The sequence below is a fragment of the Prionailurus viverrinus genome, chromosome C2, assembly GCF_022837055.1.
Source record: "Prionailurus viverrinus isolate Anna chromosome C2, UM_Priviv_1.0, whole genome shotgun sequence".
In the NCBI taxonomy this organism is placed as follows: Eukaryota; Metazoa; Chordata; class Mammalia; order Carnivora; family Felidae; genus Prionailurus; species Prionailurus viverrinus.
In genome coordinates, this window is record NC_062569.1 from 148008462 (window position 1) to 148033946 (window position 25485).

Consider the following 25485-nt stretch of genomic DNA (forward strand, 5'->3'; position numbering starts at 1 on the left):
ATTCTGGCGAGGGTCAAGGCCTCCGTTGGGCGTGGTCTTTCCGGAATGAGAGGGTGAGCCGCCATGGGCGGTCACTGGCGGGAAAAAGGAGGAGTGAGGAGCACAACATACTGCCCACCGCCACTCGAGGAGCGAGCGTCCGGCCCACCTCCCTCCTCGCGGGAGTCCACCAGCGCCCCAGATTCGTAGGAGGGGGAGCCCGCGCAGACGGCGGGGCGAGCATGGGGGGCGGGGCGTGCGCGGGGGGGCGGGGCGAGCGCGCGCCGGGGGCGGGCGAGGAGAGGCGGGGCGAGAGCGGGGTCAGGGGTGGGAGGCGGTCGCGGACAGAAGGTGACTGTGCAGTGGGCGGGGCGAGGGGCGGAGCGAGAAGCCGCTTTTGCGCCGAGGGTTGCCTCGCGTGGTGGGGTTCTGCCCGAGGTGACCGAGGATGTGACTGGCCCGGCCGGCGGCGGCCAGCGGAGGATGTTCTCCCTCCTGGGCGCGACGACCCTGATGCTGGTTGCTGGAGCGCCGTGGACTTTGCCCGCAGCCGCAGGTGAGAGACGAGGGGTCCGGGGTGGGGGGTGGGCATCAGGCTGGGCGGTAGGGGCGTTGGAAGCCTCCGCCCTTGGAGGCCGGTGGAAGGGGCTGATGTCTGGGAGACCTCTGCTCGTCCGTGGTCGCAGCGCTCAAATCGAAAATCAAGAGGAAATAGTGTTCGAGGATCCTTCCACGCCGCTTGCTTGGGAGCCAGCGCCCCCGTCCCCCGGCAGGGGACGCCCTCCCCGCCATCCCTCCCCGGGTTCCCACCCCCGCGGTGCTGGGTGTTCAGAGCCTTCCTTCCTGTCGCCTTCGTGTCTCTTTGAAAAATCCGGCAGCTTGACTAGAGCCTTAAAAAATAACCAGGGCTTTAGCCGCGAGCTATGCTGCTGCTCCTGAAACCGTGTCTCAATTCAGTAAACAGTTATTGAGATCCTAATGTTGCTCTCTTTCAAAGTCATAAAAATATTCATACTTTTTAAACCTAGTAAATGCAATTCTGGACCCTAGCTTCAGAAAATTATCCAACATGTGGGAGGAAATTTAATATGGGAGGATGTATGTGTTTGGATTCATGTCAGATTTAAAAAGATAGTAAATCATTTCTGACCATCAGTAGGCATGTGAAAAGCTGGAAGCAACCAATTGTGTAAATTGTACACGGTACAAAGGTGACATAGACGTGTTGTCAAAAGCAGATTGCTGACAGTAATAGGACAAAATCTGAAATCGAAGATGCTACTTAATGACTATTTCCAAGTCCTTTTGCATTTTTCAGTCAATTATTTGGTGGTCTCCCAAATGCCAAGATGCCCCTGACTTCAGGGTCTCTCTCCTTCAGCAGTAGAAGTACTGCATCCCAGAGGAAATCCCTGGTTCTACCCCATCAATGTCCTCTTCTTGTCTCAAGGCTCAGAATTGCTGGCATTAGACTGGTCTAAACTGGAGACTATAAATGCTTTCGGATCTTTTATTGATTCCCATAAACCCAATCACTGCCCTTTGGCTGCATAGATTCCAGAAAATTACAACAAACGGGATGGGAATAAAGTTTAGAGGAGTGCAATAAGGAAAAGTAGTCTCAGGGATGAAGTCACAGAGAAAATGAATGTAAAAAAGAAAATTGAGGGAGGGGAGACTCAATAAGGAGCTCCCCAAATTAAAAAAAAATTTTTTTTCAGATGTTTTCTAAGATGCCTCCTCTTTTGACTGCATACCATAATATCTCCAGCTGGAAAATAGAGGAAGCAGTCCCAATAAAGAAAGTTCTACATGTGGACTCCTATGGTCTGCAAGGAGATAATTGCTTGCCTTGAGGCAGAAGTAAAGGCTAGAAATATGGTAGGAATACATTTTAAAGCCAGTCTTTAAAAAACTGTAGTTTGTCATAACGAAAGATCAGTCCTTTGTGATGTTGAAGAAATTCCTGTGAACTCAGCATTACGCTACTGAGAAATGCAGGTTAAGGATGAAGCTATATAGACCCTGCCCTTAAGGAATTTGTAATCTGATGGCAGATATGTGCATGACACAAAGAAGCAATTGCGTTTTGTTTTTTAGTTTGTTTGTTTGTAACATCTTCTTTCAGTGAGTTTTGAGGTCCTGCTAGATGTCAGGTACTGTATTGAGTATCTACTTTAGTGTGAAATTAAGCAAATGGATTCCTGCTACAGCATATAAAGAGCAAGGTTAGTATGGGCCGCAGTATTTGAGCTTCAGTATTTGAGCTTCCGTGAGCTGGGTCTGGAGTGTGAGAGGAAGAAAAATTCAGGTTGGAGGGGCCAAAAGGGAAAAATAAGAAGACAGGAAATCCAACTGGGGGAAGATTTGTACTCAAAGCATAAGAAATAAAGCAGATCTCTAGATAGAAGTCCTTAAAAATAAACAGAAGAGGGGCGCCTGGGTGGCTCAGTCGGGTAAACATCCGACTTCGGCTTAGGTCATGATCTCGCAGTTCACGAGTTCGAGCCCTGCATTGGGCTGTGCTGACAGCTCGGAGCCTGGCGCCTGCTTCAGATTCTGTGTCTCCCTCTCTCTCTGCCCTTCCCCAGCGCCTACTCTCTCAATAATAAATAAAACATTAAAAAAAAAATTCTTAAAAACAAAAACAGAAGGGTTCAGGCTTGTTAATGAACACCTTTGCAAGTTCCTGTAGGGCTCGGCTGACATGATCAACATTCATACCTCTATGTCTCGATTTTGTCATGTGAATATTTGGTTTCTGTCAGTAGCTGTTCACTTTGGTTTTTTGTTTGTTTTTTTTTTTTTAATTTTTTTTTTTCCCAGCGTTTTTATTTATTTTTGGGACAGAGAGAGACAGAGCATGAACGGGAGAGGGGCAGAGAGAGAAGGAGACACAGAATCGGAAACAGGCTCCAGGCTCCGAGCCATCAGCCCAGAGCCCGAAGCGGGGCTCGAACTCCCGGACCGCGAGATCGTGACCTGGCTGAAGTCGGACGCTTAACCGACTGCGCCACCCAGGCGCCCCAGTAGCTGTTCACTTTGAATCACACCTGTCTCATTCTCTATCAGAATATATGAAGCGTGAACATAGAATGTGAAACCAAACTGAGGCTGTTACACAGTGGAACCCTGTATCCTCTCATTGCTGCTAAGATCAAAGAAAATGTTTATACAGACTATTTTTTCTTTTTTTTTTAACCTTAACTAAAGAATACTTTTAGTGCTAAAAAATGCCAACTGTAATCTGAGATTTCAGCAAGTTGTAATCTTTTTGCTGGTAGGTCTTTTTTTTTTTTTTTTTTTTAATGTTTAATTTCTTTTCGAGAGAGCACAAGTAGGGGAGGGACAGAGAGAGAGGGACAGAGGGAAGGGACTTGAACTCAAAAACCACGAGACCGTGATCTGAGCTGAAGTCGGACGCTCAACCGACTGAGCCACCCAGGCGCCCCAAGGTCTTTTTTTTTTTTTTAATTAATTAGTTTGTATTTATTTATTTATTTTTGTCATCATGATGAGGGCATTAATCCCCATCTCCTAGTTCACCCATCCCCCACCTACCCTCCCTCTGTTAACCATTAGTTTGTTCTCTACAGTTAATCTGTTTCGTGGTTTGTCTCTTTTTTCCTTTGCTCATTTTGTTTCTTAAATTGCACATCTTAAAAGAAGGGGCGCCTGGGTGGCTCAGTCGGTTAAGCGTCCGACTTCAGCTCAGGTCATGATCTCACAGTCTGTGAGTTCGAACCCCCCGTCGGGCTCTGTGCTCACAGCTCAGAGCCTGGAAGCCTGCTTGCGATTCTGTGTCTCCCTCTCTCTCTGCCCCTCCCCTGCTCATGCTCTGTCTCTCTCTGTCTCAAAAATAAATAAAAACATTTAAAAAAATTTTTTAACTTGCACATATTAATGAGATCGTATGGTGTTTGTATTTCTCTGCCTGACTTACTTCGCTTAGCATTATATTCTCTGGCTCTCTCCATGTTGTTGCAAATGGTAAGATTTCATTCTGTTTTACAGCTGAATAATATTCCATTATACCTACACACCACATCTTCTTTTTCTGTTCAGCTACTGACAGACACTTGGGCTGCTCCCATAACTTGGCTATTGTAGATAAAGCTGCAGTAAACATAGGGGTGCATGTATCCTTTTGAATTACATTTTCACATTTTTTGGCCAAAGAGGCATTTTTTCAAATAAAAGACAATTTCCCTTTGTTTCTTTTCTCCGGCTTTACTGAGATGCATTTGCCATATAAGGCTAACTTTTTGCAGATGAAAAAAATCTCAGCCTTTCTCCAGCTTTCTCAAATGCAGAGATATAATTAGCAGCCTCCCTGGGCCGCGAGCACTCATTGGGTTTTTGTTTTAGATTTTTGTAGATGCTTTATTATATTTGAATGCATTCACCCTTTGATCAGTGATGTGAAAGGAAGACTCACGTTTTAAAGAATATGCACGGTGCATATGTAACTGTGTTCTTTTTTGTTGCCTTTCTTTATAGGGGGAACAAATCTAAAATCTCCTGACAATGTAGAGGTCCACATCATTGATGATACCTTCACCCTGAGGTGGAATGGGAGCGATCCAGCTGGCGGGAACGTGACTTTCTCAGCAGATTATCAAGTGTATGTGACTCTACTGATTGGTTTGCAAGAACCACCTGAATGATTTCAAACCATTGTAACCCTGTCATTTACTTCTCAGGGTTGGGACACCATTGGCTTTTCCATCTTCTAGAGGAATTTTATGTCTGTGTGATATTTATGCCTTCGTTTCTACAAATTCATCTTTGGGTGTTTCAGCAAAAGAGGTTTGGGGCATAAGGACAGCAGACAGCTTCTGTAGACCACGCTTTTCTCTTCTAGACGCTCCGCCTTCTTTGAGTATAAATTAGGGTCGGAACTCGAACGTGTCTTGAGGACATGGGAGAGGGCCCCAAAAGGTCTATCCGTGGTCTTGGAATAGGCCACCCGCACCCTGCCGGTCAGGCTTTACTATCTCCATTAGGCACAATGTTTTCATTTTAGATACAGGACCTCGCATTTCCACAGACCCTGTTTCTGGAGTTTCTGTCTCCTCCCTGGTGCTGATTTCCTACGTAATAGCTGCCAAGATAATTGGGCAGGTGGGGAGTTGCAGAAGAAAGGATTACAGAAGGAACACAGCTCAGGAAGCACAGTACTTTGCTTTGGGTGTCCTGGGTGTTAGGTGATCCCTGTCTGGGGTGATCTGTGTCCAAGAAAGAGCGGCCGGTAATCGGGCGGTGAAGAAACGGGGTGCAGGACCTCCAGAACCAGGACGCTCCCACTTCAGCGACAGCCCCGGCACCCTCCTTCTCCCATTGATTGTTCTTTGGAGTTTTGTTTGTTTTTTTAGGTTTATTTATTTATTTTGAGAGAGAGAGAGAGAATGAGCAGAGGAGGGGCAGAGAGAGGGGGCAGAGGATCCGAAGGGGGCTTCTGTGCTGACAGTAGACAGCCCGACACAGGGCTCGAACTCACGAACCGTGAGATCATGACCTGAGCTGAAGTTGGACGCTTAACCGACTGAGCCACCCAGGCGCCCCCTCCAGTTGGTTGTTAATAGAACTGTGAGATTAATCCCACAGCTTTAGTAATTAGCATGTGTGTACTTGTGCATGTGTGCATAGATATATGTGTGTGTGCGTGTACACACACGAACTTGTATACGTACATACATGGTTTTTCTCGGAATTAATTATTTAAGAATTTATCTCTAGAAACTCTTTAAGTTGAACTTGGAGTTTTGTCACTTTTGTTCTTTGCTCTCGTTGAGAACTTTCTCATGAAACAACTGCTTTCAGTATAACAAAGGTCATTTCGGATACTCTTTTTTTTTTTAATTTTTTTTAACGTTTATTCATTTTTGAGAGACAGAGACAGAGCATGAGCAGGGAAGGGGCGGAGAGAGAAGGAGACACAGAATCCAAAGCAGGCTCCAGGCTCCGAGCCATCAGCCCAGAGCCCGACGCGGGGCTCGAACTCACGAGCCGCGAGATCGTGACCTGAGCCGAAGTCGGATGCTCAACCGACTGAGCCACCCAGGCGCCCCTAGATACTCTTAATTAAAGATACCCTTTTAATAAAGAATAGTCACAGACAGCGCTCTTGTACTGTCGTTCCTCCGCATCCTGTTGCTTATCCTGAATTCTCCAGCCCATAATAGCCTTTTACCCTTTCTGACTTTAGCATCGAATGCATTATTTCACGGTGTTCTTATTCTACCCTGTTCTACTAGCTTTATAAATAATCGCCTTGTAAAAATATGCCAGACCACCAGTTCAAGGAGACAGTGTGGCGATGGTGTAGTGTCGTGCGGACTTGGGCCAGGCTGCTTGGCTTTAGAGCCGTCCCAGGCTACCTATTCTGTCCCGGTTTTCTTGCCTGTTGCGTTGTGATAATAAAAACTAATATGACCATATATGTTTATCATCCAAACCAAGACACTTTTCGGAGTTAGAAGGGGCAGTTCATTTTAGATAAGCGAGAACAACAAACGACAACCAGCACCACCCCAGGCACGCTGAGATGGGGCACCCCTGTAATAAGGTGTCTAACTCTGAAGGCTGTTAGAAGTATATAGAACAGTTGTATGGAAGGTGCCCAGAGCACTGACATGGAGTAAATGATCAGTGGAAGTGTAGTGAATCGCAGCAGCAAACAAATATTTTTTAACGTAGTGTTTCTCAGAACATAGGACATAGGCACTGGTGATAAATGCCGCATAAAAAAGCTGTTAGGATTCCGGCGTCTGTAGAACACATGCTAAGACATCAGTGTTTGTGACCTATATCTACAGTTCATTATGATGTGTGTAGTGTTTAGTATTGATTCTTTCATTCAATAAACACCGAGTGCCTCCTGTGCCGAATCCTCCTGTGGGCGCTTAGAATATATCCGTGAATAGGAAAGACAAAGGTGGCAGGTGATTATGTTATGACACTGGTTTTATGAAATGAGTTTTGTGTTGGTTACATGATCAGTTTCAAATTCTATTTTGTTCCGATCTAAACACTTTTATGATAAAGTTGAGTTCGGGGTTTGTTTTTTCTTTAAGTAACATAAAAGCAGCTACCTCTGCATTAGCTCCCTCGTCTACAGAAGCATTGGAATCAAGGATGTAAGTGCATCTCCTGGAACAGGAAAGAGGTAAAGAGTGAGAGTGGGTTAGAACCATGTCAAGACTTGGTTTTAGAAGTTTTATAAGGTCGGGGCCCCTGGGTGGCTCAGTTGGTTAAGCGTCCGACTTTGGCTCAGGTCATGATCTCACTGCTCATAAGTTCAAGCCCCCCATGGGGCTCTGTGCTGACAGCTCAGAGCCTGGCACCTGCTCTGGATTCTGTGTCTCCCTCTCTCTTTGTTCCTCCCCTGCTCATGCGCTCTCTCTCTCTCTCTCTCTCTCTCTCTCTCTCTCTCTCTCTCTCAAATATTAGGATGCCCGGCTGGATCAGTCAGTTGAGCATCCAACTTGATTTCAGCCCAGATCATGATCCCAGGGTTGTGGGATCTAGCCCTGCGTCGGGCTCCATTCTGAGTGGGGAGCCTGCCTAGGATTCTCTGTCTCTGTCTCTGTCTCTCTGTCTCTCTCTCTCTCTCTCTCTGCCCCACCCCCACTCTTTCTCTCTCAAAATAAAAAATAGATTCTGGTGTGGAGAAGTGTCTCAGGAATGGTATCATTAAATGCCAGCTCTACCCTCACAGCTCAAATGAGTAAAATAAAAAAGGGAAACCGGCCAGGAATGAAGCTTTCCACATGCTAGTGTATGTTTTTGGCAGATTTTTCAAAGGTTTCTTTTTTGAAAAATGAGATTGACTTGTATTGGGGTCCTCAAAGAACTTATGTGGATAGATCACCCCTGGAGTCTGTTGTCTTAAAGCATTTTTATTTCCATGTATTTCCTTTATTTATTTATTTATTTATTTATTTATTTATTTATTTGAAAGAGAGAGAGCATGCACCCAAGTGAGCTGAGCGTGGAGCCTGACGCAGGGCTCAATCCCACAACCCTGGGATCGTGATCTGAGCTGAAATCAAGAGTCAATTGCTCAACCACCTGAGCCACCCAGGTGCCCCTTAAAGCATTTAAAAAAAAATTTTTTTTTTAACGTTTATTTATTTTTGAGACAGGGAGAGACAGCATGAACGGGGGAGGGTCAGAGAGAGAGGGAGACACAGAATCTGAAACAGGCTCCAGGCTCTGAGCTGTTAGCACAGAGCCTGATGCGGGGCTCGAACTCACGGACCATGAGATCATGACCTGAGCCGAAGTCGGATGCTTAACCGACTGAGCCACCCAGGTCCCCCTTAAAGCACTTTTAAAATGAAATCTACAATATTCTCCTTCCCTCCTCGTCCCCCTCCCCTCTGAGGAGCAGCTTAGGCTGGAGCCATGAATTCATCTTGACAAAATGCCTTCTCACCAGATAGTTCCTCTGCCTGGTTGAAGGTAGACAGGGCTTCACATAGGCAAAAAATTTCGAAACCTGGCAAGTTTCCTCTCACCTTCCCGTCAGCCTCCTCGGTAGGTCAGGCAAAGTGACATGTGGCAACGTGACCCTTTCCCTTTTAGGCCCTCCTTGCCAACTTGATTTCTTCCTGTTTTTTGAAGAATTCAATATTGATCAGTTCTACTTTTGAATGGACTAAATCCACTTCAAAGAATTTGTTAATTTGTGTTAACATTTTAAGTTCTTTGTCTCTAGCGATGTAGCAGAATTACTGCAATCAGCGAGCCAAAGGGACCGTTTGGTCTTGATGAGGGCAGGGGAAGTTACCAAACCATGCTGATTCTGAGGTCTTTCTTTGGTCTGGTAAATCTATTCATAGGACAAGTTTAGAAGGGCGTCATCGGGGCGCCTGGGTGGCTCAGTCGGTCGAGCATCCGACTTTGGCTCAGGTCATGATCTCACGGTTCGTGGGTTCGAGCCCCGCATCGGGCTCCGTGCTGACAGCTCGGAGCTTGGAGCCTGCTTCGGATTCTGTGTCTCCCTCTCTCTCTTCTCCTCTCCTTGCAGTCTGTCTCTCAAAAATAAAAATAAACATTTTTTTAAAAAGAAGGGAATCATCAAATCCAGTTACCAAATTTTCGCTAAGGAAAAGATCCAGAAATACAAGGCAGCTGGCCAGAAGTCACACAGCTATTCTTAACAAAGTTCGCTGTTACCTTACATGTTATTTCTTTCTCTGCTTTTTTGAAATCCTTCCTAATACAAACCGTCACAAAATTATAGAACTGTAGTAAAAAATTAACTCTGTCACGGGGTTCCTGGGTGGCTCAGTCAGTTCCGTATCCAGCTCTTGATTTTGGGTCGGGTCTTAACCCCACAGTCGTGGGATTGAGCCCCACACTGGGCTCCGTGCTGGCAATGGAGCCTGCTTGGGATTCTCTCTTGCATTTGTGCACATGCTCTCTTTCTCTCTCTCTCTTTCTCTCTCTCTTTCTCTCTCTTTCTCTCTCTCTCTTTCTCTCTCTCTCAAAAACATTAACTGTCAGAATTATTCCATTTTATAAACAATAACTTGGTATATATGTATTGAAAAAGTGTAGAGTTGCAGAGGAAAACGTTAACAGGACCTCAAATAGAAAAAATAACTACTTAGACCAGCTTTATAATGTCAGTAAACAGAGACTGTGTTTAACGCTTGTATTTACATATTTTCTTATGCACTTATTTGCCTTTTTATTTTAAAGACCCAGAAATGATACTTGGCTAAAATTGCCTGGGTGTCAATCTGTTACCAGTACCAAATGCAACTTTTCTTCACTCAAGCTAAATGTTTACGAAAAAGTCAAATTGCGTGTAAGAGCAGAAAAAGGAAACGAGACTTCTCCATGGCATAACGTTGACGCATTCGCCCCATTTGAAAAAGGTAAGAAGTTGCCAGCTGCATTACAGTATATTCTTCATCAAATCTCACTGCAACAGCTCACTTCGTAAGCCTGTTCATTTGCACGATGTGAAGTCTCCCATTTAAAAAAAAAAAAAAAAAAAAAGCGGGCCACCTAGGTGACTCATCGGTTAAGCGTCCGACTTCGGCTCAGGTCGTGATCTCGCGGTTCGTGGGTTCGTGCCCCGTGTCGGGCTCTGTGCTGACAGCTCGGAGCCTGGAGCCTGCTTCCGATTCTGTGCCTCCCTCTCTTTCTGCCCTTCCCCTGCTTGCTCACATTCTCTCTCTCTCTCTCTCTCTCTCTCTCTTCTCTCAAAACCAGATAAATATTAAAACAAAAAAAACTCCCAAGAATGATCTGTATCCCTCTCTGCACTTCTCTGCCTGCCGCTCAGCCAGCAGCCTTCCACGTCAATTCCGTCCCTCATCACTACACAAAACCACTCTCGTCCAGTACCCTGGTGACATCAACGCCGAGTGAGTCCCCAGCCCTCTTCTAGATCTCCAGGGCCCTGCTCCCTCCCAGCACTCCTGCGCATCGGATCCCTCCTTTGCCACTTTGTTCCGGCCCCCCTGACCTTTCAGTGCCCCACTGCTCACGGGGCTCGGTCCTTGCCTCTTCTCTTTCTAGGCTCATCCGCTGCTAATCTGGCTTTCGAGCCCATCTGTATGCTCTTGAGAAAGGCCCACGCTTACACCTCCAGCCCCACTCTTTTCCCCTTGCCTTTAGACTGGTATCATCAGTTCTCGAATTCAGCCTCCCTGCGTAGATGCCTAGGGGCCATCTGGCCAAAGCTCTTGATTTCCTCCCCTCAAAACCTGCTCTTCTAGCAGTCTTTTCCATCCCTTCTAAGGACAGCACCTATTTATTCGCTCGCTCAGGCCAAGAATCTTAGAGTCCTCCTTGGCATCCTGCCTCCAGCCTGCCAAGGAATTCTGAAAGATCAACCTTCAGAGCATGTCCCGAATAGGATCCTTTGTCACTGCACCCCACCCCCCACCCCCACCTGGGCCAGCCTTCACTAAGCCACTCCCACTTGCCACTTGAACTTCTGCAGTATCTTCTTCCCGGCCTCCCTGCTTCCTCGGACGTTAACTAGGATGATCTTTCCACAACGTAAATCACGGCGGCATGGCTCTCCTCCAATCTCACCCCGACACTGATTAACTACATGTCACTGATTTAACTACATGAACTAGGAACTACTACGGAGTTCTTCCTTTGTCATCTGGCTCCCAGCTACTCCTCTGATCTCCTTTTCAACCATTCAGCCATTCAAGCCTCTTCATCATCTCTTGCAAAGGGGGAGCACATTCCCACCTCGGAGGCTCTGCACTTGGAGCACCCTCGAGCAGGAATACCTTTTCCCTACGTAATGTGCATGGCTGCCTCCCTTAAGTGACTTATGCCTCTGAGCACCTGTCTCAGAGAGGCTTTTCCGGACTAATTTACCTAAAACAGCCCTTGCCACCGTCCTCTATCCCTTTATGTCACTTCATTTTTCCGTATAGCACACCACATTGTATGTATTCGTTTATTTGGGTGTTTGGGCGTTTTTTTTTGTTTTTTTTGATTGTCTTTTTTGTTTGTTGGTTGGTTTTGTTTTTTGCCATATGCCCCACTGAAATGTAGGCTCTGCGAGGGACTTTCTCTGTTTGACTATGCCAGGCACATATGAAGCACTTAGAATCATTTGCCAACTGAATGTTTTGACCTTGTGTTAATGAAATTGTTATAATAAATATGTTGGTCTTTTTACAGCTCAAATTGGTCCTCCAAAAGTACATTTAGAAGCCGAAGATAAGGCAATAAAAATAAACATCTCCCCACCTGGAGCAAAAGGTGGTGTCATGTGGGCTCTGGATAGTTCGAGTTTTACATACAGCTTAGAGATCTGGAAAAACTCTTCAAGTGCCGAAGTGAGCATGACTTTTACCTTTGTTCAGCAGAAGCGCAAAAGGACATGGATCTGGTCCAGATTTTGACTGTATACTTTTTAACCGCAGAATTCTATTTGTTTTATTATAGATAAAGACTAAAACTGTTTATCCCAGAGACAAAATTTATAAACTCTCACCAGAGACGACTTACTGTTTAAAAGTTAAAGCAAGACTTTTGCCGAGAAAAACTGGTGCCTATAGTCCAGTGTATTGTATAAAGACCACAGGTAAGGAGGAAGTTATTCTTTAGATTCAGTAACTGTATGTCCGGATGGGCAATCTTTTTTTTTTTTTTTAAATTTTTTTTTTTTTTCAACGTTTATTTATTTTTGGGACAGAGAGAGACAGAGCATGAACGGGGGAGGGGCAGAGAGAGAGGGAGACACAGAATCGGAAACAGGCTCCAGGCTCTGAGCCATCAGCCCAGAGCCTGACGTGGGGCTCGAACTCACGGACCGCGAGATCGTGACCTGGCTGAAGTCGGACGCTTAACCGACTGCGCCACCCAGGCGCCCCACGGATGGGCAATCTTAATTGTGGCATTTTTCCCCCTTGGGTTGCTGGAGGTTACATGATGTTTAATAGACGTTAAAACAAAAACGTTATCACCGCCGTTACATAAGGGGGGAAAATGTCACGGCGTTTGGGATTTTTTTTTTTTTTTTTTGTCTCAGGTCCAGAGGAATGAAAATTCTGCCTAAAAGTCTAAATAATTTCTAATGACAAAAACTGATTTTTATTCGCTCAGAATCCACAAAGTAGCTGCCAGAGGAGCAGTTAGTCTTCCAAAAAGTATACCTTTATAAGTGAAATGTTCAAATGTGAAAGCATGCTGACATATTTCGTCAATGACATCTTGCCAGTAATGAAGGTCCGGGGTTAGGAGCTTAGATTTGTTTGTTATTTTGATCAAAGTTTTATATGCTTTGTTTTCAAAATCAAACAACACAGAAGGGTTTAAAGTTTTCCTCTCCTGCCTCCTTACCCCTGGTTCCGTTTATAAGTGACGAGCACTGCTCTCATTTTGTACATATTCTTTCCTGCCTTGGTCAGGGCTCGTGTAAGCATACGCACGGACCTACAGTTTCTTGGTTTTGGCTTTCAAAATAAAAAAATTGGATCCTGCTAGATCTGTCTTTCCACTTCCTCGTTTAACCTAATGCACTGAGGATCTCTTTGTGCGTGAGCACATACAGATCTATCACATTCTTTTAAGTGGCTGCACCATACTGCATTGTGTGAACATATACCAGAACTCACTTAGCCGTTACCTCGTGATAAAATGTAAGCCTTTTATTTTCTTTGCCGTGCCGCTAAGAATTCTTACCATACGTTATCTCCCTAAAGTAAAAATGCATGCTTTTCTGTGTCATCTTTGTCTTCTAGTTGAAAATAAGCTGCCTCCACCAGAAAACGTTCGAATTGATGCTGTAAATGACGTCTATGTTCTTAAGTGGGATTACGCTTCTGAAAACATGACTTTTCAGGCTCAGTGGCTCCAGTAAGTCCTAGTCCATAAGTTCCCTTTTGCACAGTCTATTTTGCACAGTTCGTTATGGTTCCTTTCGTTCCACTTCAGCCCCCCCACTGTTCCGGGCACACATGCTGACTGATGGAGACGCGTTACCCTATATTGGAAACGGGATGTTTAATACCGGTTCCTGCTCTGCCGGTAACTGACTGGATGACCCTGAGCTAATCCCTCACTCTTTTGGCCTCACTTTCCTCATTTGTTGTAAGATGGGCACACTCTCATAATATCTCGAGTGCCCACTGGCTCTTTTTCTTTTTCCTAAGTGTGTGTCTCGTTGTGTGTGTCATTTCCCCATTCCGCAATACTTGACACGTGACCCTGACCTGTTCTTCAGAACTCGCTTTTCCCGGGAGTCCTTGAAATGATCTCAGTCCAGCCACTCTGCCTTGCTCAAGTCAGCCTTCCCATTTTCTTGACGACTTCATTAGTTTTGACAGGGGTTTTTAGTGATGACTTCAGTGGGAAATGGAGAGAGCCGGGAGAACTGTGCTCTCGCCGACACTGGATGACGTCTAGGCGCCGCAGAAGTGGGTTGAGAGAGAACTGCACGCGGTTCACATTGACCGGGAGGTTGTAGGGGATAAAGAGGCAAATCCGGTGGAAGGAGAAGGGGGCCGGAGGGGAGGAAAGGGATGGGGAAGAAAGCTCTGTTTAGAGCAGAGGGATAGAGGGACCAGACGCAAGGAAAGAAAGAGCCAGGAGAGAAGCGAGAAGCAAACAGGGCGAAGGGAAGTGGATACTGACTCTGCTGGACTTTCTCTGTCCTTCAGTGTTGGTCGTGGAATGGAAATGTGCCCCCGTGCCTCCGTGCATGCCCATGAACCCTCAGACGGACCAGGAAACCGTGCAGTAGTCTTTTGTGTTCACTTCCCTCCCAGCAGGATGCTGAGTGATAGGGCCACAGACGAGGGAGGGATGGAGGTTTCCGGTGGCCCGTCTCGAATTGTCTTTTGGGTACTTGGCCCACTGTACAGAGCCCGGAAGGGACTGTAAAGGGGCAGCCGAATACGGCCCGTGGTTCCTGAAATCCAAAGCGGGTAGCTGAGGTTGCATAGCAAGGTGTGATTTGGGGCTGAGGAGTGGTGTACAAATTAAAAGGTGACAGAAATCGAAAATGCGAAGGTGGGAGTGGGGCTGGAGAGGCCAAAGGAGCCGCGTGGAGGGGGAGGAGATGTGAACAAGGCCTGGATTGGTGAATCACATGTTTTAAACTGGACGAGACGCGGCACATTAGGCAGAGCTACACCACACGGGCAACTCGGGCTGCGAGGAGATTCAGAACCAGGTCAGCACGCCTGGGTGGCTCAGTCGGTTAAGCATCCGACTCTTGATTTTGGCTCAGGTCATGGCCTCACAGTTTGTGAGTTCGAGCCCCGCATTGGGCTCTGCGCTGACAGTGCACAGCCTGCTTGGGATTCTCTCTGCCCCTCCCTCCTCTCTAAATAAGTAAACTTTAAAAATGATAGATAGATAGATAGATAGATAGATAGATAGATAAAATTAGGTCAAGGTAAGGGGGAGGTACAGTTTTCTATTGCTCTGTAACAAATTACCACAAATTTAGCAGTGTAAAGAGGGCTGTTACCTCCCACTGACTTCGGGTCAGGGGCCCAGGCCTGGCTTACATGGTCCCTCTGCTCAAGGGGTCCCAAGGCAGCAGTCAAGGTGTCATCTGGGGCTGTGGTTTCATACAGCCCTCATAGAGGACCTTGGCGTCCTCTCCTACACTCATGTGGTTGTTGACAGAATTCATTTCTCAGAGCTATAGGACTTGTGCTGACCTACTCCTTGGAGGTCATCAGGAGAGAGAATCTCAGATCTCTAGACCTCTTTTCGGGGGCCTGTTTGATGAGGCAGGTCCCTCAAGCTTAGTGTCATTCAGTTAACAAAGAGTCTGCTGATTTGGGACCTTAATTTCATTTGCAAATCCCTGTATCTTTGCCATATAATGTAACCTGCTCAAGAGTTCATGGATTCTGCCCACACTCAAGGGGAGGGAATATGTAGGACATGTGCACCAAGGGTGAGAATCTTGGGGGCCATCTTGGAATTTTGCCTACCATGTGGGAGAAGACCCACGTTGAGAACAGTTGAACCTTTGGTCATGGGAGAGAAGTGGGAGAGAAAGTGGAATAGGTAGGATGGAGTAAGATAAGCTTAGCCTCAGACTGCCCTCTAGGCATTTGGGTGCTGTTCAGAATTTTGCATTGAGGGATAGGTAACATGAGGTCCGTATTCAAGGAGGGTGAAGGTTGCTGCATTGTATGTGATGCAGTGAACCACTGAAACCCCAAAGACAGGAGAACCAGTTAGGAGGCTATTGTAGTTCCAAGCTTGAACGGGGATGCTTCGAGCCGTTGGTTTCTGAGCAATTTACTTGACCTCCCCAGGCTCAGTTAGGTGCCCACGTTCTGTTTAGACTTGCTCTTATCACCCTGTGGTGTACGTACATCTCCCATTATAACAGGCAGCCATTGGCGTGTGGGTGGATGTTTCACAGCTGGTTTCCCAGAAGAAGAAAAAGCCTTATTTTTAATGTTTGCCAGTTTTCATGATGGAAATGCTCCCACTGTGGTCACTTTTTGTTTTTTTCTTTTTACTGTGCTCACTTTCAAGCTTCCAACATGATGTCACCGAACGTGGCGTTGGGAAGAAACGCACAGCAAAACTCCATTACACAGTATGTCCACCACATAGATACAATAGGCGTGAATAGCTTTGAGCACGGATAATAAAATATAGTCAAATAATTAGGACAGAGGACTTTCGAGCCAGGTTGTCACCTGTGCTTCTGACCCACCAGCTACAAATTAAAAAAAAAGACAGAAAATGAAAACAGAAGAGAAGAGTTTTGAGTATTTTTATTTTTAATGCAAACTCTTTGTAAGCTTATACAATTTGATGATTTTTTTTTAATATCTTATTTACTTTTTGGGAAAGTGCAAGTCGGGGAGGAGTAGAGAGAGGGGGACAGAAGACCCGAAGCAGGCTCTGCACTGACAGGGTGACAGCAATGAGCCCGATTTGGGGCTCGAACTCTCAAACCAGGAGATCATGACCTGAGCTGAAGTCGGACGCTCAACCCACTGAGCCACCCAGGGGCCCTGCAATTTAATTTTTAATAATGGCTTTTAATAATGGGTTCGCAGCATTGCTGACTATTCAGCAGCTGTTTTTGTGTGCTGGCACTGGTCAGCCCCGGCACACCCGTGCTTTATCACATTCTGGAACAAGGTCTTCGGTTCTCTGCGTCGTATGGACGTCTCTGACACCATATTGCGAGACACTGAGGGTGGGGACTGTTTACCTCTGTAACCTTAGTCCCTAACAGAGTGTCTAGGATATTATAGGTGTTTCATAAATACTTATTGAATGATTATGTTTGTAATAAAAAAAAATTTTTTTTTTGTCTTAAAAGTGCCTATTTTAAAAAGATTCCTGGGAACAACTCAGGTAAATGGAAACAAATGCCAGGCTGTGAAAATGTCAAAACTACCCAGTGTGCCATTCCTCAAAATACTTTCCAGAAAGGAATTTACCTTATCCGTGTTCAAGCATCTGATGGAAATACCACATCTGTTTGGTCTAAAGAAAAAAGATTTGATGCTCAGTTACAAAGTAAGCCAGTAGCTTTTCCTCCGGAATGTGTTTCTCTGATTTGATGCAAATTCTTAACGCTGTTTTCCTAAGTCCCAAGTTGAGCATCGTGTCTGTACATTTTTTTCCTAGGTGTCCTTGTTCCTCCAACCATTAACGTGAAACCCACGAATGATGTTTCCCTGCGGGTCTTTATCGGCGCTCCAGAAGAGTCTGAAAACAAGTCTGTGAACCAGCATTACTCACTAATTTATGAAATCGTATTTTGGGAAAATACTTCAAATGCTGAGGTAAAACACACACACACACACACACACACACACACACACAACAACAACAACAAACTATGTGCTGCAAGTTTGTAATGTAGGGCTGTAAATGTGATTTGGGTAAACAAAGTTTGAAGTTAAAATTTTGGCAAAATTTGTAAACTCTAATAATGTTAGCATCTTTCCATGTTTTGCGTGCTAGTTATGGATCATCTGCGTCTGGGCCCGTTTGTTTTTAACACTCAGATCCCTGAGCCCTTTTACTACTCAAATCAGAATCTCCAGAGGTAGAACTCAGGAATTTGTGTTTTTAAAACGATTCCTGGGTATTTATCTAAACCAGGGTTGCTCAATGCTGTTGACCTTTGGATTGGATCATTCTTTGTGGTCAGAGTTGTCTTACACATTATGGATGCCAGGATCATCCCTCCCAGTCAGGACAGCCAAAAAAACCTTTAGATGTTGCCAGATATCCCTCGGAGGCAGGGTACCTCCGAGGAGGTGAAGAATCTTAGATGGTACAACGGTTTGTGGCCCTCCAGGAGGAAACCATGCCTCCAGAGTTCAATTTCACTCAACAAAATCAATTTCGTGGCAAGGGAAAGATTAGAAAACAGTCGTCTAAAAAGGCTCCTGAGCTGGGGGACTCCTGAAAAAAAAGGTTAAGAAACATGGGTTCAAATACTAAAATTCAAAAACCATGGGCAAAGATAATATACAACATCAGATAATCCACATTATTTCTAGATCTCTTTTCCCTGTGGAATTACAATCAAGGACTCAACCTTTAAAAATCTTAGGCAGTCGAGTGGGGTGAATTCTGTAACTTGACTTCATTTTTAGTTGGAAATCTAAGAAGATTCCAGTGACTTGGCTGCTTTCAACTATCTGAACACACTGTAACCAAAGCATAATTTAGTACACTGAGAATTACAGTCAGTTCTCAGTTATCCCTATATCAGGAAAACCTAAATATGTGTCTCAAGCCACCAAATTGTGTAACCTTACACAAGGTGCTTTACCTCTCTTGAGATTTTGTTTCCTCTTTTGTAAAGCGGTGGTAGTCATAGTAACTACATTTTTTTTGAAAGGATGTTTATGTTTATAAGGTTTAAAATGAGGCAACATCTGAGGGGTACCTGGCCAGCTCAGTCGGTGGAACTTGTGACTTTTGATCTTGGATTGTGGTTTGAGCCCCATGTTGGGTATAGAGATTACTTAAAAAAAATTTTTTTTAATTTTTTTTTTAACGTTTATTCATTCTTGAGAGACAGAGAGACAGAGCAGGAGTGGAGGAGGGGCAGAGAGAGAGACAGGGAGACAGCATCCGAAGCAGGCTCCAGGCTCTGAGCTGTCAGCACAGAGCCTGATGTGGGGCTCAAACCCACGAACTGTTGAGATCATGACGTGAGCCGAAGTCAGACGCCCAACCTACTGAGCCACCCAGGCACCCCTTATTTAAAAAATTTTTTAATCTTTTTTAAAAATTGTTTTTAATGTTCTTATTTATTTTTGAGACAGAGAGAGACAGAGCATGACTGGGGGAGGGGCAGAGAGAGAGGGAGACACAGAATCGGAAGCAGGCTCCAGACTCTGAGCTGTCAGCACAGAGCCCGACACGGGACTCGAACCCACAAACTGTAAGATCATGACCTGAGCTGAAGCCGGACGCTTAACCGACTGAGCCACCCGGGCGCCCCTAAAAATCTTTTAAAACGAGGCAACATATGAAAATACCTAGCACATGACTTGACAGATAGTAGAGATTAAATAATTTCACTGGCCATCTTGTCCTGTCTGGCCAATACGGCAGTTATTACACTCATGATGGCAACTCCTATTTATTGAAAGCTTATTAAGCGGCAGGTACTGTGGTAAGTAATTTACGTCAACTGTCTCAGTCATTCTTCCACAGAGCAACCCTGCCAGACGATCTGATTGATGAAATCATTCAGCAGACACTTGGGATGGAGTGTCTGTCCCTTATTCCTTCCCTGATTGATGTGGAGCTTTCGACAGTGGAACGTGGCTGGGTGTGATGTGAGCATAGTTTGGCTTGGCGCTCAGACTTCTCTCGTTTGCCAGGAGGGAACAATGCTCCACCTGGTTTCTGGTCCAAGGAGGGTGAGGGACTCGTGGAGGAGACTTAAACCTGACCCACCGCCTCCATGAGGGCTCCCCAGCCAGTCAGAAGATGTTGGGGGGGGGGGGGGCGGGGCGGGGGGGGGAATAAATGTGTTTTCAGCCACAGGACGTTTAGTGTTATTATGTAACACTGCACGTTACTTCGTTGTCCTTGTTTCGTGATGTTGTTACACAATATTATGGTGGCCATACCCGACTACTACAGGGAGGTGCAATAATTGTCTTCATTTTACAGATCTGGAAATAGGGCAGGGAGAAATGAAATAACTTCGCCAAAGGCCACATAGCTATACGTGATACCTTAATACAGGCAGTTGAAGGCCAGAACCCCCCACTCCTGAGCAGAGGAAGTACAATGGCGATTAATCCAAATCAACGGCTGCTTATAAGTTAGAGTTGTCTTAGGACTCTATCTTACTCTTTTTTTTGGAAGCAGCATTTTTAACTTTGGTTTGGTTCTGATGTGTCATCCAAAACAAATTTATAGTTCTTAAATGCACTCCAACTAGGTGGTTAGGAGGGGCCAGTCCCAGACTGGATATTTAGAGAATTCAGGAAAGTGACATTCCCTATCTGATTTCCTAAGGTAACTAAATTTTATCAATGATCTCCTTATATTTTTTATAGAGAAAAACTCTAGAGAAAAGAACTGACTTTACTTTTCCTAACTTGAAACCACTGACTGTATATTGTGTCAAAGCCAGAGCACTCACTGAGAATGAAAGGTGGAATAAAAGCAGCGTTTTTAGTGATCCTGTGTGCGAGAAAACAAAACCAGGTCAGAATCTTTCATTATATCTTTAAAAAAAAATTGTTTTAATGTTTATTTTTGAGAGAGAGAGAGAGAGAGAGAGAAGACCGAGTGTGAGTGGGGGGAGGGGCAGAGAGCAGGGCAGACTCAGAATCTTAGGCTCCAGGCTGTGAGCTGTCAGCCCAGAGCCCGACGCGGGGCTCGAACCCATGAACTGTGAGATCGTGGCCTGAGCCGAAGTCGGACACTTAACCAACTGAGCCACCCAGGTGCCCTCATTGTATCTTTTTTAAAAATGTAACTAGACTTGGGGCGCCTGGGTGGCTCAGTCAGTTAAGCATCCAACTGTTGATTTCAGCTCAGGTCACTGATGTCACGGTTTGGGAGTTTGAGCCCTGCATCAGGCTCTGTGCTGATGGCATGGAGCCTGCTTGGGATTTTCTCTCTCTCCCTTTCCCTGTACCTCCCCTGCTTGCTCTCTCTCTTTCATCAAAATAAATAAACTTTTTTTCTTTTTCTTTTTTTTTGTTAATGTAACTAGACTAGGGCACCTAGGTGGTTCAGTCAGTTGAACATCTCTTGATTTTGGCTCAGGTCATGATCTCACAGTTCATGAATCCAAGCCCCACATCGGGCTCTGTGCTGACAGTGTAGAGCCTGCTTGGGATTCTCTCTCTCTCGCTGTTTCTCTGCCTCTCCCCAGCTCGCTCGCTGTCTCTCAAAATAAATAAATAAACTTTAAAAATAATTCAATTCACTGAGATTGTAAAATATTCCCTTTTTGACTACTTTAAAAGTATAAAGAGAATATTTTCTTCATGAACTACATGAATCAAAAGTAGACCTTGAAGTTAAGTCTTTCGGTTTTAGAAAATATTTTTCTTTTCTTTTTTCTTTTTAATGTTTTATTTTTGCGAGAGAGACAGAGCACAAGCAGGTGAGGGGCAGAGAGACAGGGAGACACAGAAACCAAAGCAGGCTCCAGGTTGTGAGCTGACAGCACAGAGCCCCACGCAGGGCTTGAACCCACAAACCACGAGGTCACGACCTGAGCGGAAGCCGGACGCTCAATCGACTGAGCCACCCAGGCACCCCTAGAAAATATTTTTAATGCACAATTCAGTGTTTTTGAATGTGTTAAATTTCTTCCAGTACCCACATAATTAATTGCTCTTACCTGTTACTCTTTAGCATTTAATAAAACTATTTTTGACTTTTTTTTTTTTTACATCATTCTTAATACGATTATCACGCGGAAATCGCTTAAGTAGCTCAATTGTGAATTTTGTTATGAGGGAATGGTGAAGTCCCATGTTGTATTTTCCAGTTCCTAGTGTTGACCTGTAGGTACTTACTCGTCACAGAATGGTTTTAATTAGGCCAGCTGTGTGTTACAGAAATGCCAGAGAATACTTGGCACGTTAGGAGCCACATGTCAACGGTGGCCTCCTTCACTAAGCCTCTCTTACTTCACTGGCCAGGCCACCATCTTTAAACGGAAATGGGTTGCCCACAGCTGCTATATGCTCAGTGTTACCAGAAATATTTCTAAGGGCGTATGGTTGCGTACATTTTATGTTTCCTTTCACGTGGCTACACGTATTATGCGCACACAATGTCAGCACTATTAACGTGTTTGCGTGTCAAAACTTACGTTGAAGCTAAACATCACTTATTTCTATTTTAGGAAGTACTTCCAAAACGTGGCTCATAGCTGGGATTTGTGCTGCCTTATTGTCCATCCCGGTCGTCACTTACGTTCTGAAACTATTCCTGCGATGTGTCCGTTATGTGTTCTTCCCATCAAGTAAACCTCCTTCCACGATAGAGGAGGTATGTTACTCTTCTGTGTCGCCAGGTGGATTTTTCTTAAAATGAACAGGAAGTACGTTTCGTTTCAACAGAATCCATACTTTTTTCTTGTTACGCAGAAACTAATACAGACTGGGCTGTTTTCTTCAGCTTCCAGTAAATTGGCTTTAGAAACAGCCATTTAACATCACATAACATGGACTGGTAACATGTGTCCGTCATCTCCTATTATCCTGGCAGTTTGGCCCCTGTGGCATTTTGTTTTACCATTGAAAGGCTTGGCAAAACATAAGAGACTCTTAAAAACTGAGAACGAACTGAGGGTTGATGGGGGGTGGGAGGGAGGGGAGGGTGGGTGATGGGCATTGAGGAGGGCACCTGTTGGGAGGAGCACCAGGTGTTGTATGGAAACGAATTTGACAATAAATTTCATATTAAAAAAAAAAGAAAGAAAGAAAGGCTTGGTAGTCACCAAAAGCCTACCCCATTGTAGTGAGTTGCACAAAGCGTATTCTGTAGACGACATCACAGACAGGGAAATAAGGAGAATGAGCCTCCTCTCGCGATACCTCGCAGGTTCCTGTTTGGCACACCTGCGAGGGGAGCCGATTTAATTAATGAAAGCACTCGATGATCAAGGCCCAAGCGCAAGGGCCTGGCCTGGGGATGGTGGGTTCACCTAGGTGGGCTTCAGGCTGCCTGCCTCGAGAGTGTCGTTCGGGGCTCCGGCTTTGCAGCTCCAGAGACGTGGAGGCGAATTGTTGATCAGCCACAATCCGTCTGCACATGTTCACTCTGTGAGCTCCAGCCGATCACTGAAGAGAACCTGAGCGAGCGCCCTTACGGGGTAAAATTTCCAGACACCCTCGCCACAATCCACAATCCCAGAGCACGACACCCCCCCCCCCCCCCCCCCGTTCCCTCCTCTCCCGCGCTCACCGGGCCCCTGACCCTAACAGTGCTCAGACGTACGTGACCTCACAAGTGGCCGTGTTCTAAACCTTAGACTGGGGTCGATGGGCTCTTAGCTGACTTTTTTTTTTTCATATGCACGCCAAAAGACAGCTTTTCTCGGTACTGGATGTAGGAGACGGAAGCTAGGTTATTAGTAGGAAACTGTTAACTCTTTTAAACAACCTGTTTCCATTCCTCCCCTTCTTTAAATCAGTATTTCTCTGAGCCGCCACTCCGGAACCTCCTCCTTTTCACTTCTGAAGAGCAAACTGAAAGGTGTTTCATAATCGAAAATACAAGCATTATCACCGCAGTAGAAGAAACTGAGCAAATCGGTGAAGATCACAAAAAATACAATTCCCAAACCAGTCAAGATTCGGGAAATTACTCGAACGAAGACGACAGCAACGACAGCAAAAGCGGCGAAGACTTCCCGCAACAGGAAGCCGAGTGACCGGAAGCAAGAGCTATACCCTCCGGAAGTTGCGTGGGAGGCACGCCGGAAGTGGGAGCTGCGCCGCTCGGTCCCTCCGCTCCGGCTTGCTGGGGAAGGAAAACATCTCCAGGTCGTAGGTCCTAAAATACAGGCAAGCACGTGACTGGGTGGTGTTTGCAAACGGAAGAGCACAGAGCGGGACACACGTTCTCTGTATTCTTTCCCACGTGTGGAGCCGTGACCGAGGGTGGTTAGTTGTGTTCCTGTCGGGTAACACGGTCACCGTGCTGCCTGTGGCCGCGCGTCACCCATTCGCCATCCTCCATTCCCAGTGTGATAGTTCAGGATTTTTCGGGGAGCAGTTAGACACTCTTGTAGGCCCTTGGGAAATTTCCTTAGAAAAGCCGGGTTCCGTTACCACTGGTTTTCTGGAAAACAGCTTAGTCCAGAAAACATCTGCAGATGCCAGGAATGGGATCCGTAACATTTTCAGGGGACTTCTCTCCGGGTATCCCCGAAACACTGGCTCTACATCACAGTTGCCTCTCCCTTCTGTGGTTGAGGCTTCAAAACAGGTAATCTTTTGCTAGACATTAACACTTCCCGATTCAGAACTTAATTCACAACTTAGTAGAACAGTAGCTTCTGAATTCGCAGCCACCGAAGTTACAGAGAAAGGGCAAACTGTCTAATTAGAGAAGTTAGGATTTTTTTTTTAGCAGAAGGAAGTATGTAGAGGTGAGCCAGGTGTATGCAGGAAGGCTTGAGACCAGAATTTGCTACCGATAGAGTAAGAAGTAGAAGATAATGCAGTAGGAGGAAAGCAGGTGACTTTAATGAAAAACAAGAGTAATGTGTCTAATCAACTTTTAATTATTAACGTGCCGTGTGGTCGCTTGTTGCTAGGCTCATGTGCCATTTTTTTTTTTCCTTTCTCAGTTTTATTGAGATGTAATTGACCTGTAACTTACCTGTGTCGTGTTTCAAACCCGGCCAGCTTCTCTGTGTGTGTAGCTGTGTTCAGGCATCCCTTGTGTTTCGTTTGCGTGTGCTCAAGAAAAGGAAAATGTATTGCCGAGGTGAGGAAGAAAATGTAACGAAGGAAAACCTAATTTTAAGAATTACGTGTTTTCCAAAGGCCACCTAGAGTTTATATTTAAACTATTCACGGAGATCCTTCCCTTAGGAAGGAAGTCTGGGAGTTTTGGTGGCCTCTGAAGGGAGAAGAGATGGGAGTGACATGGTGCGCTGGGACATCCGTAACCTAAGGCCAGTATTGTGTACGCGGTGGTCCCCACGGAGGTGACAGGTTCCTCCGTGGGGAAGAAAAGGTTGAAGGCGGCTGCCGTGGGGAAGGCCGTACACCTGCACGTCATGCGCTCTCCGGGCATCCTGCGCTCTCCGGGACCTGCCGTCCAGGCTGCGGGCAGAGCGCCGCGGGGGTCAGGAAGGCCCCGGAGCCCCTCTGAGACACAGGCCTGCGCTGGGGGGATCCCTGAGGTGACCCGCACACATTCGCCTTTTGATCTTTCTGACCAGAGACATTTCCTTGCAGGCAGACCTTCTGGGTTGGCCCTCTGTTTGTAGAGGTGATAGGAACGTGTTCGGACACCCTGTCCCCCACCCTGTGGCTTTCATGCCGAGCTGATGGCGACGGTCCCGGCCAGCACCCAGGCCCTAGATTGACCCCGGCAACAAAGCTGGGCCCTACGATGTGGCAGCGTGCGTCTTCACCTCTGTGGCGTTGGGTGAGCACACGTCTCAGCCGCAGCAGCAAACACAAAGCTGCTCAGTTTTGCCCTCGTTGTCTAGACCTGAAAGTAGTACTTACGTTGTAAGTAGTGCCATGGGTCCGTAAACACATACCTTCATGTTTATATTTACCCTTGCCCTCACATATGACGTGGGCCATATTCCATTGTTAGGACAGCCATAAACCACTTACTAGTGTAGATTCTAATTCGAAAATTAGCAATGCTGCTCAGAACTATGCATCTTAGAGCATTTTAGAATCTGACCAGAAATTTACAACCGGTAAAGTTATTTTTTTAAATAGAATTTGCAGTTTGGGGGCGCCTGGGTGGCTCAGTCGGTTGAGCGTCCGACTTCGGCTCCGGTCACGATCTCGCGGTCCGTGAGTTTGAGCCCCGCATCGGGCT

The 25485-nt window shown here is 45.8% G+C and overlaps 1 protein-coding gene across 1 annotated transcript; it reads left to right on the forward strand.

Annotated features, from left to right (window-relative positions):
- Positions 1-63: 63 nt before the first annotated feature.
- IFNAR1 (interferon alpha and beta receptor subunit 1) lies at positions 64-25485 on the forward strand. The gene is made up of 12 exons (XM_047874068.1): positions 64-93; positions 328-535; positions 4480-4603; positions 9691-9869; positions 11650-11807; positions 11917-12055; positions 13215-13329; positions 16781-16980; positions 17092-17249; positions 20001-20151; positions 21812-21957; positions 23105-25485. Exons 1-12 carry the CDS (start codon positions 64-66, stop codon positions 23342-23344), a joined length of 1848 nt encoding a protein of 615 aa, XP_047730024.1. The 3' UTR covers positions 23345-25485.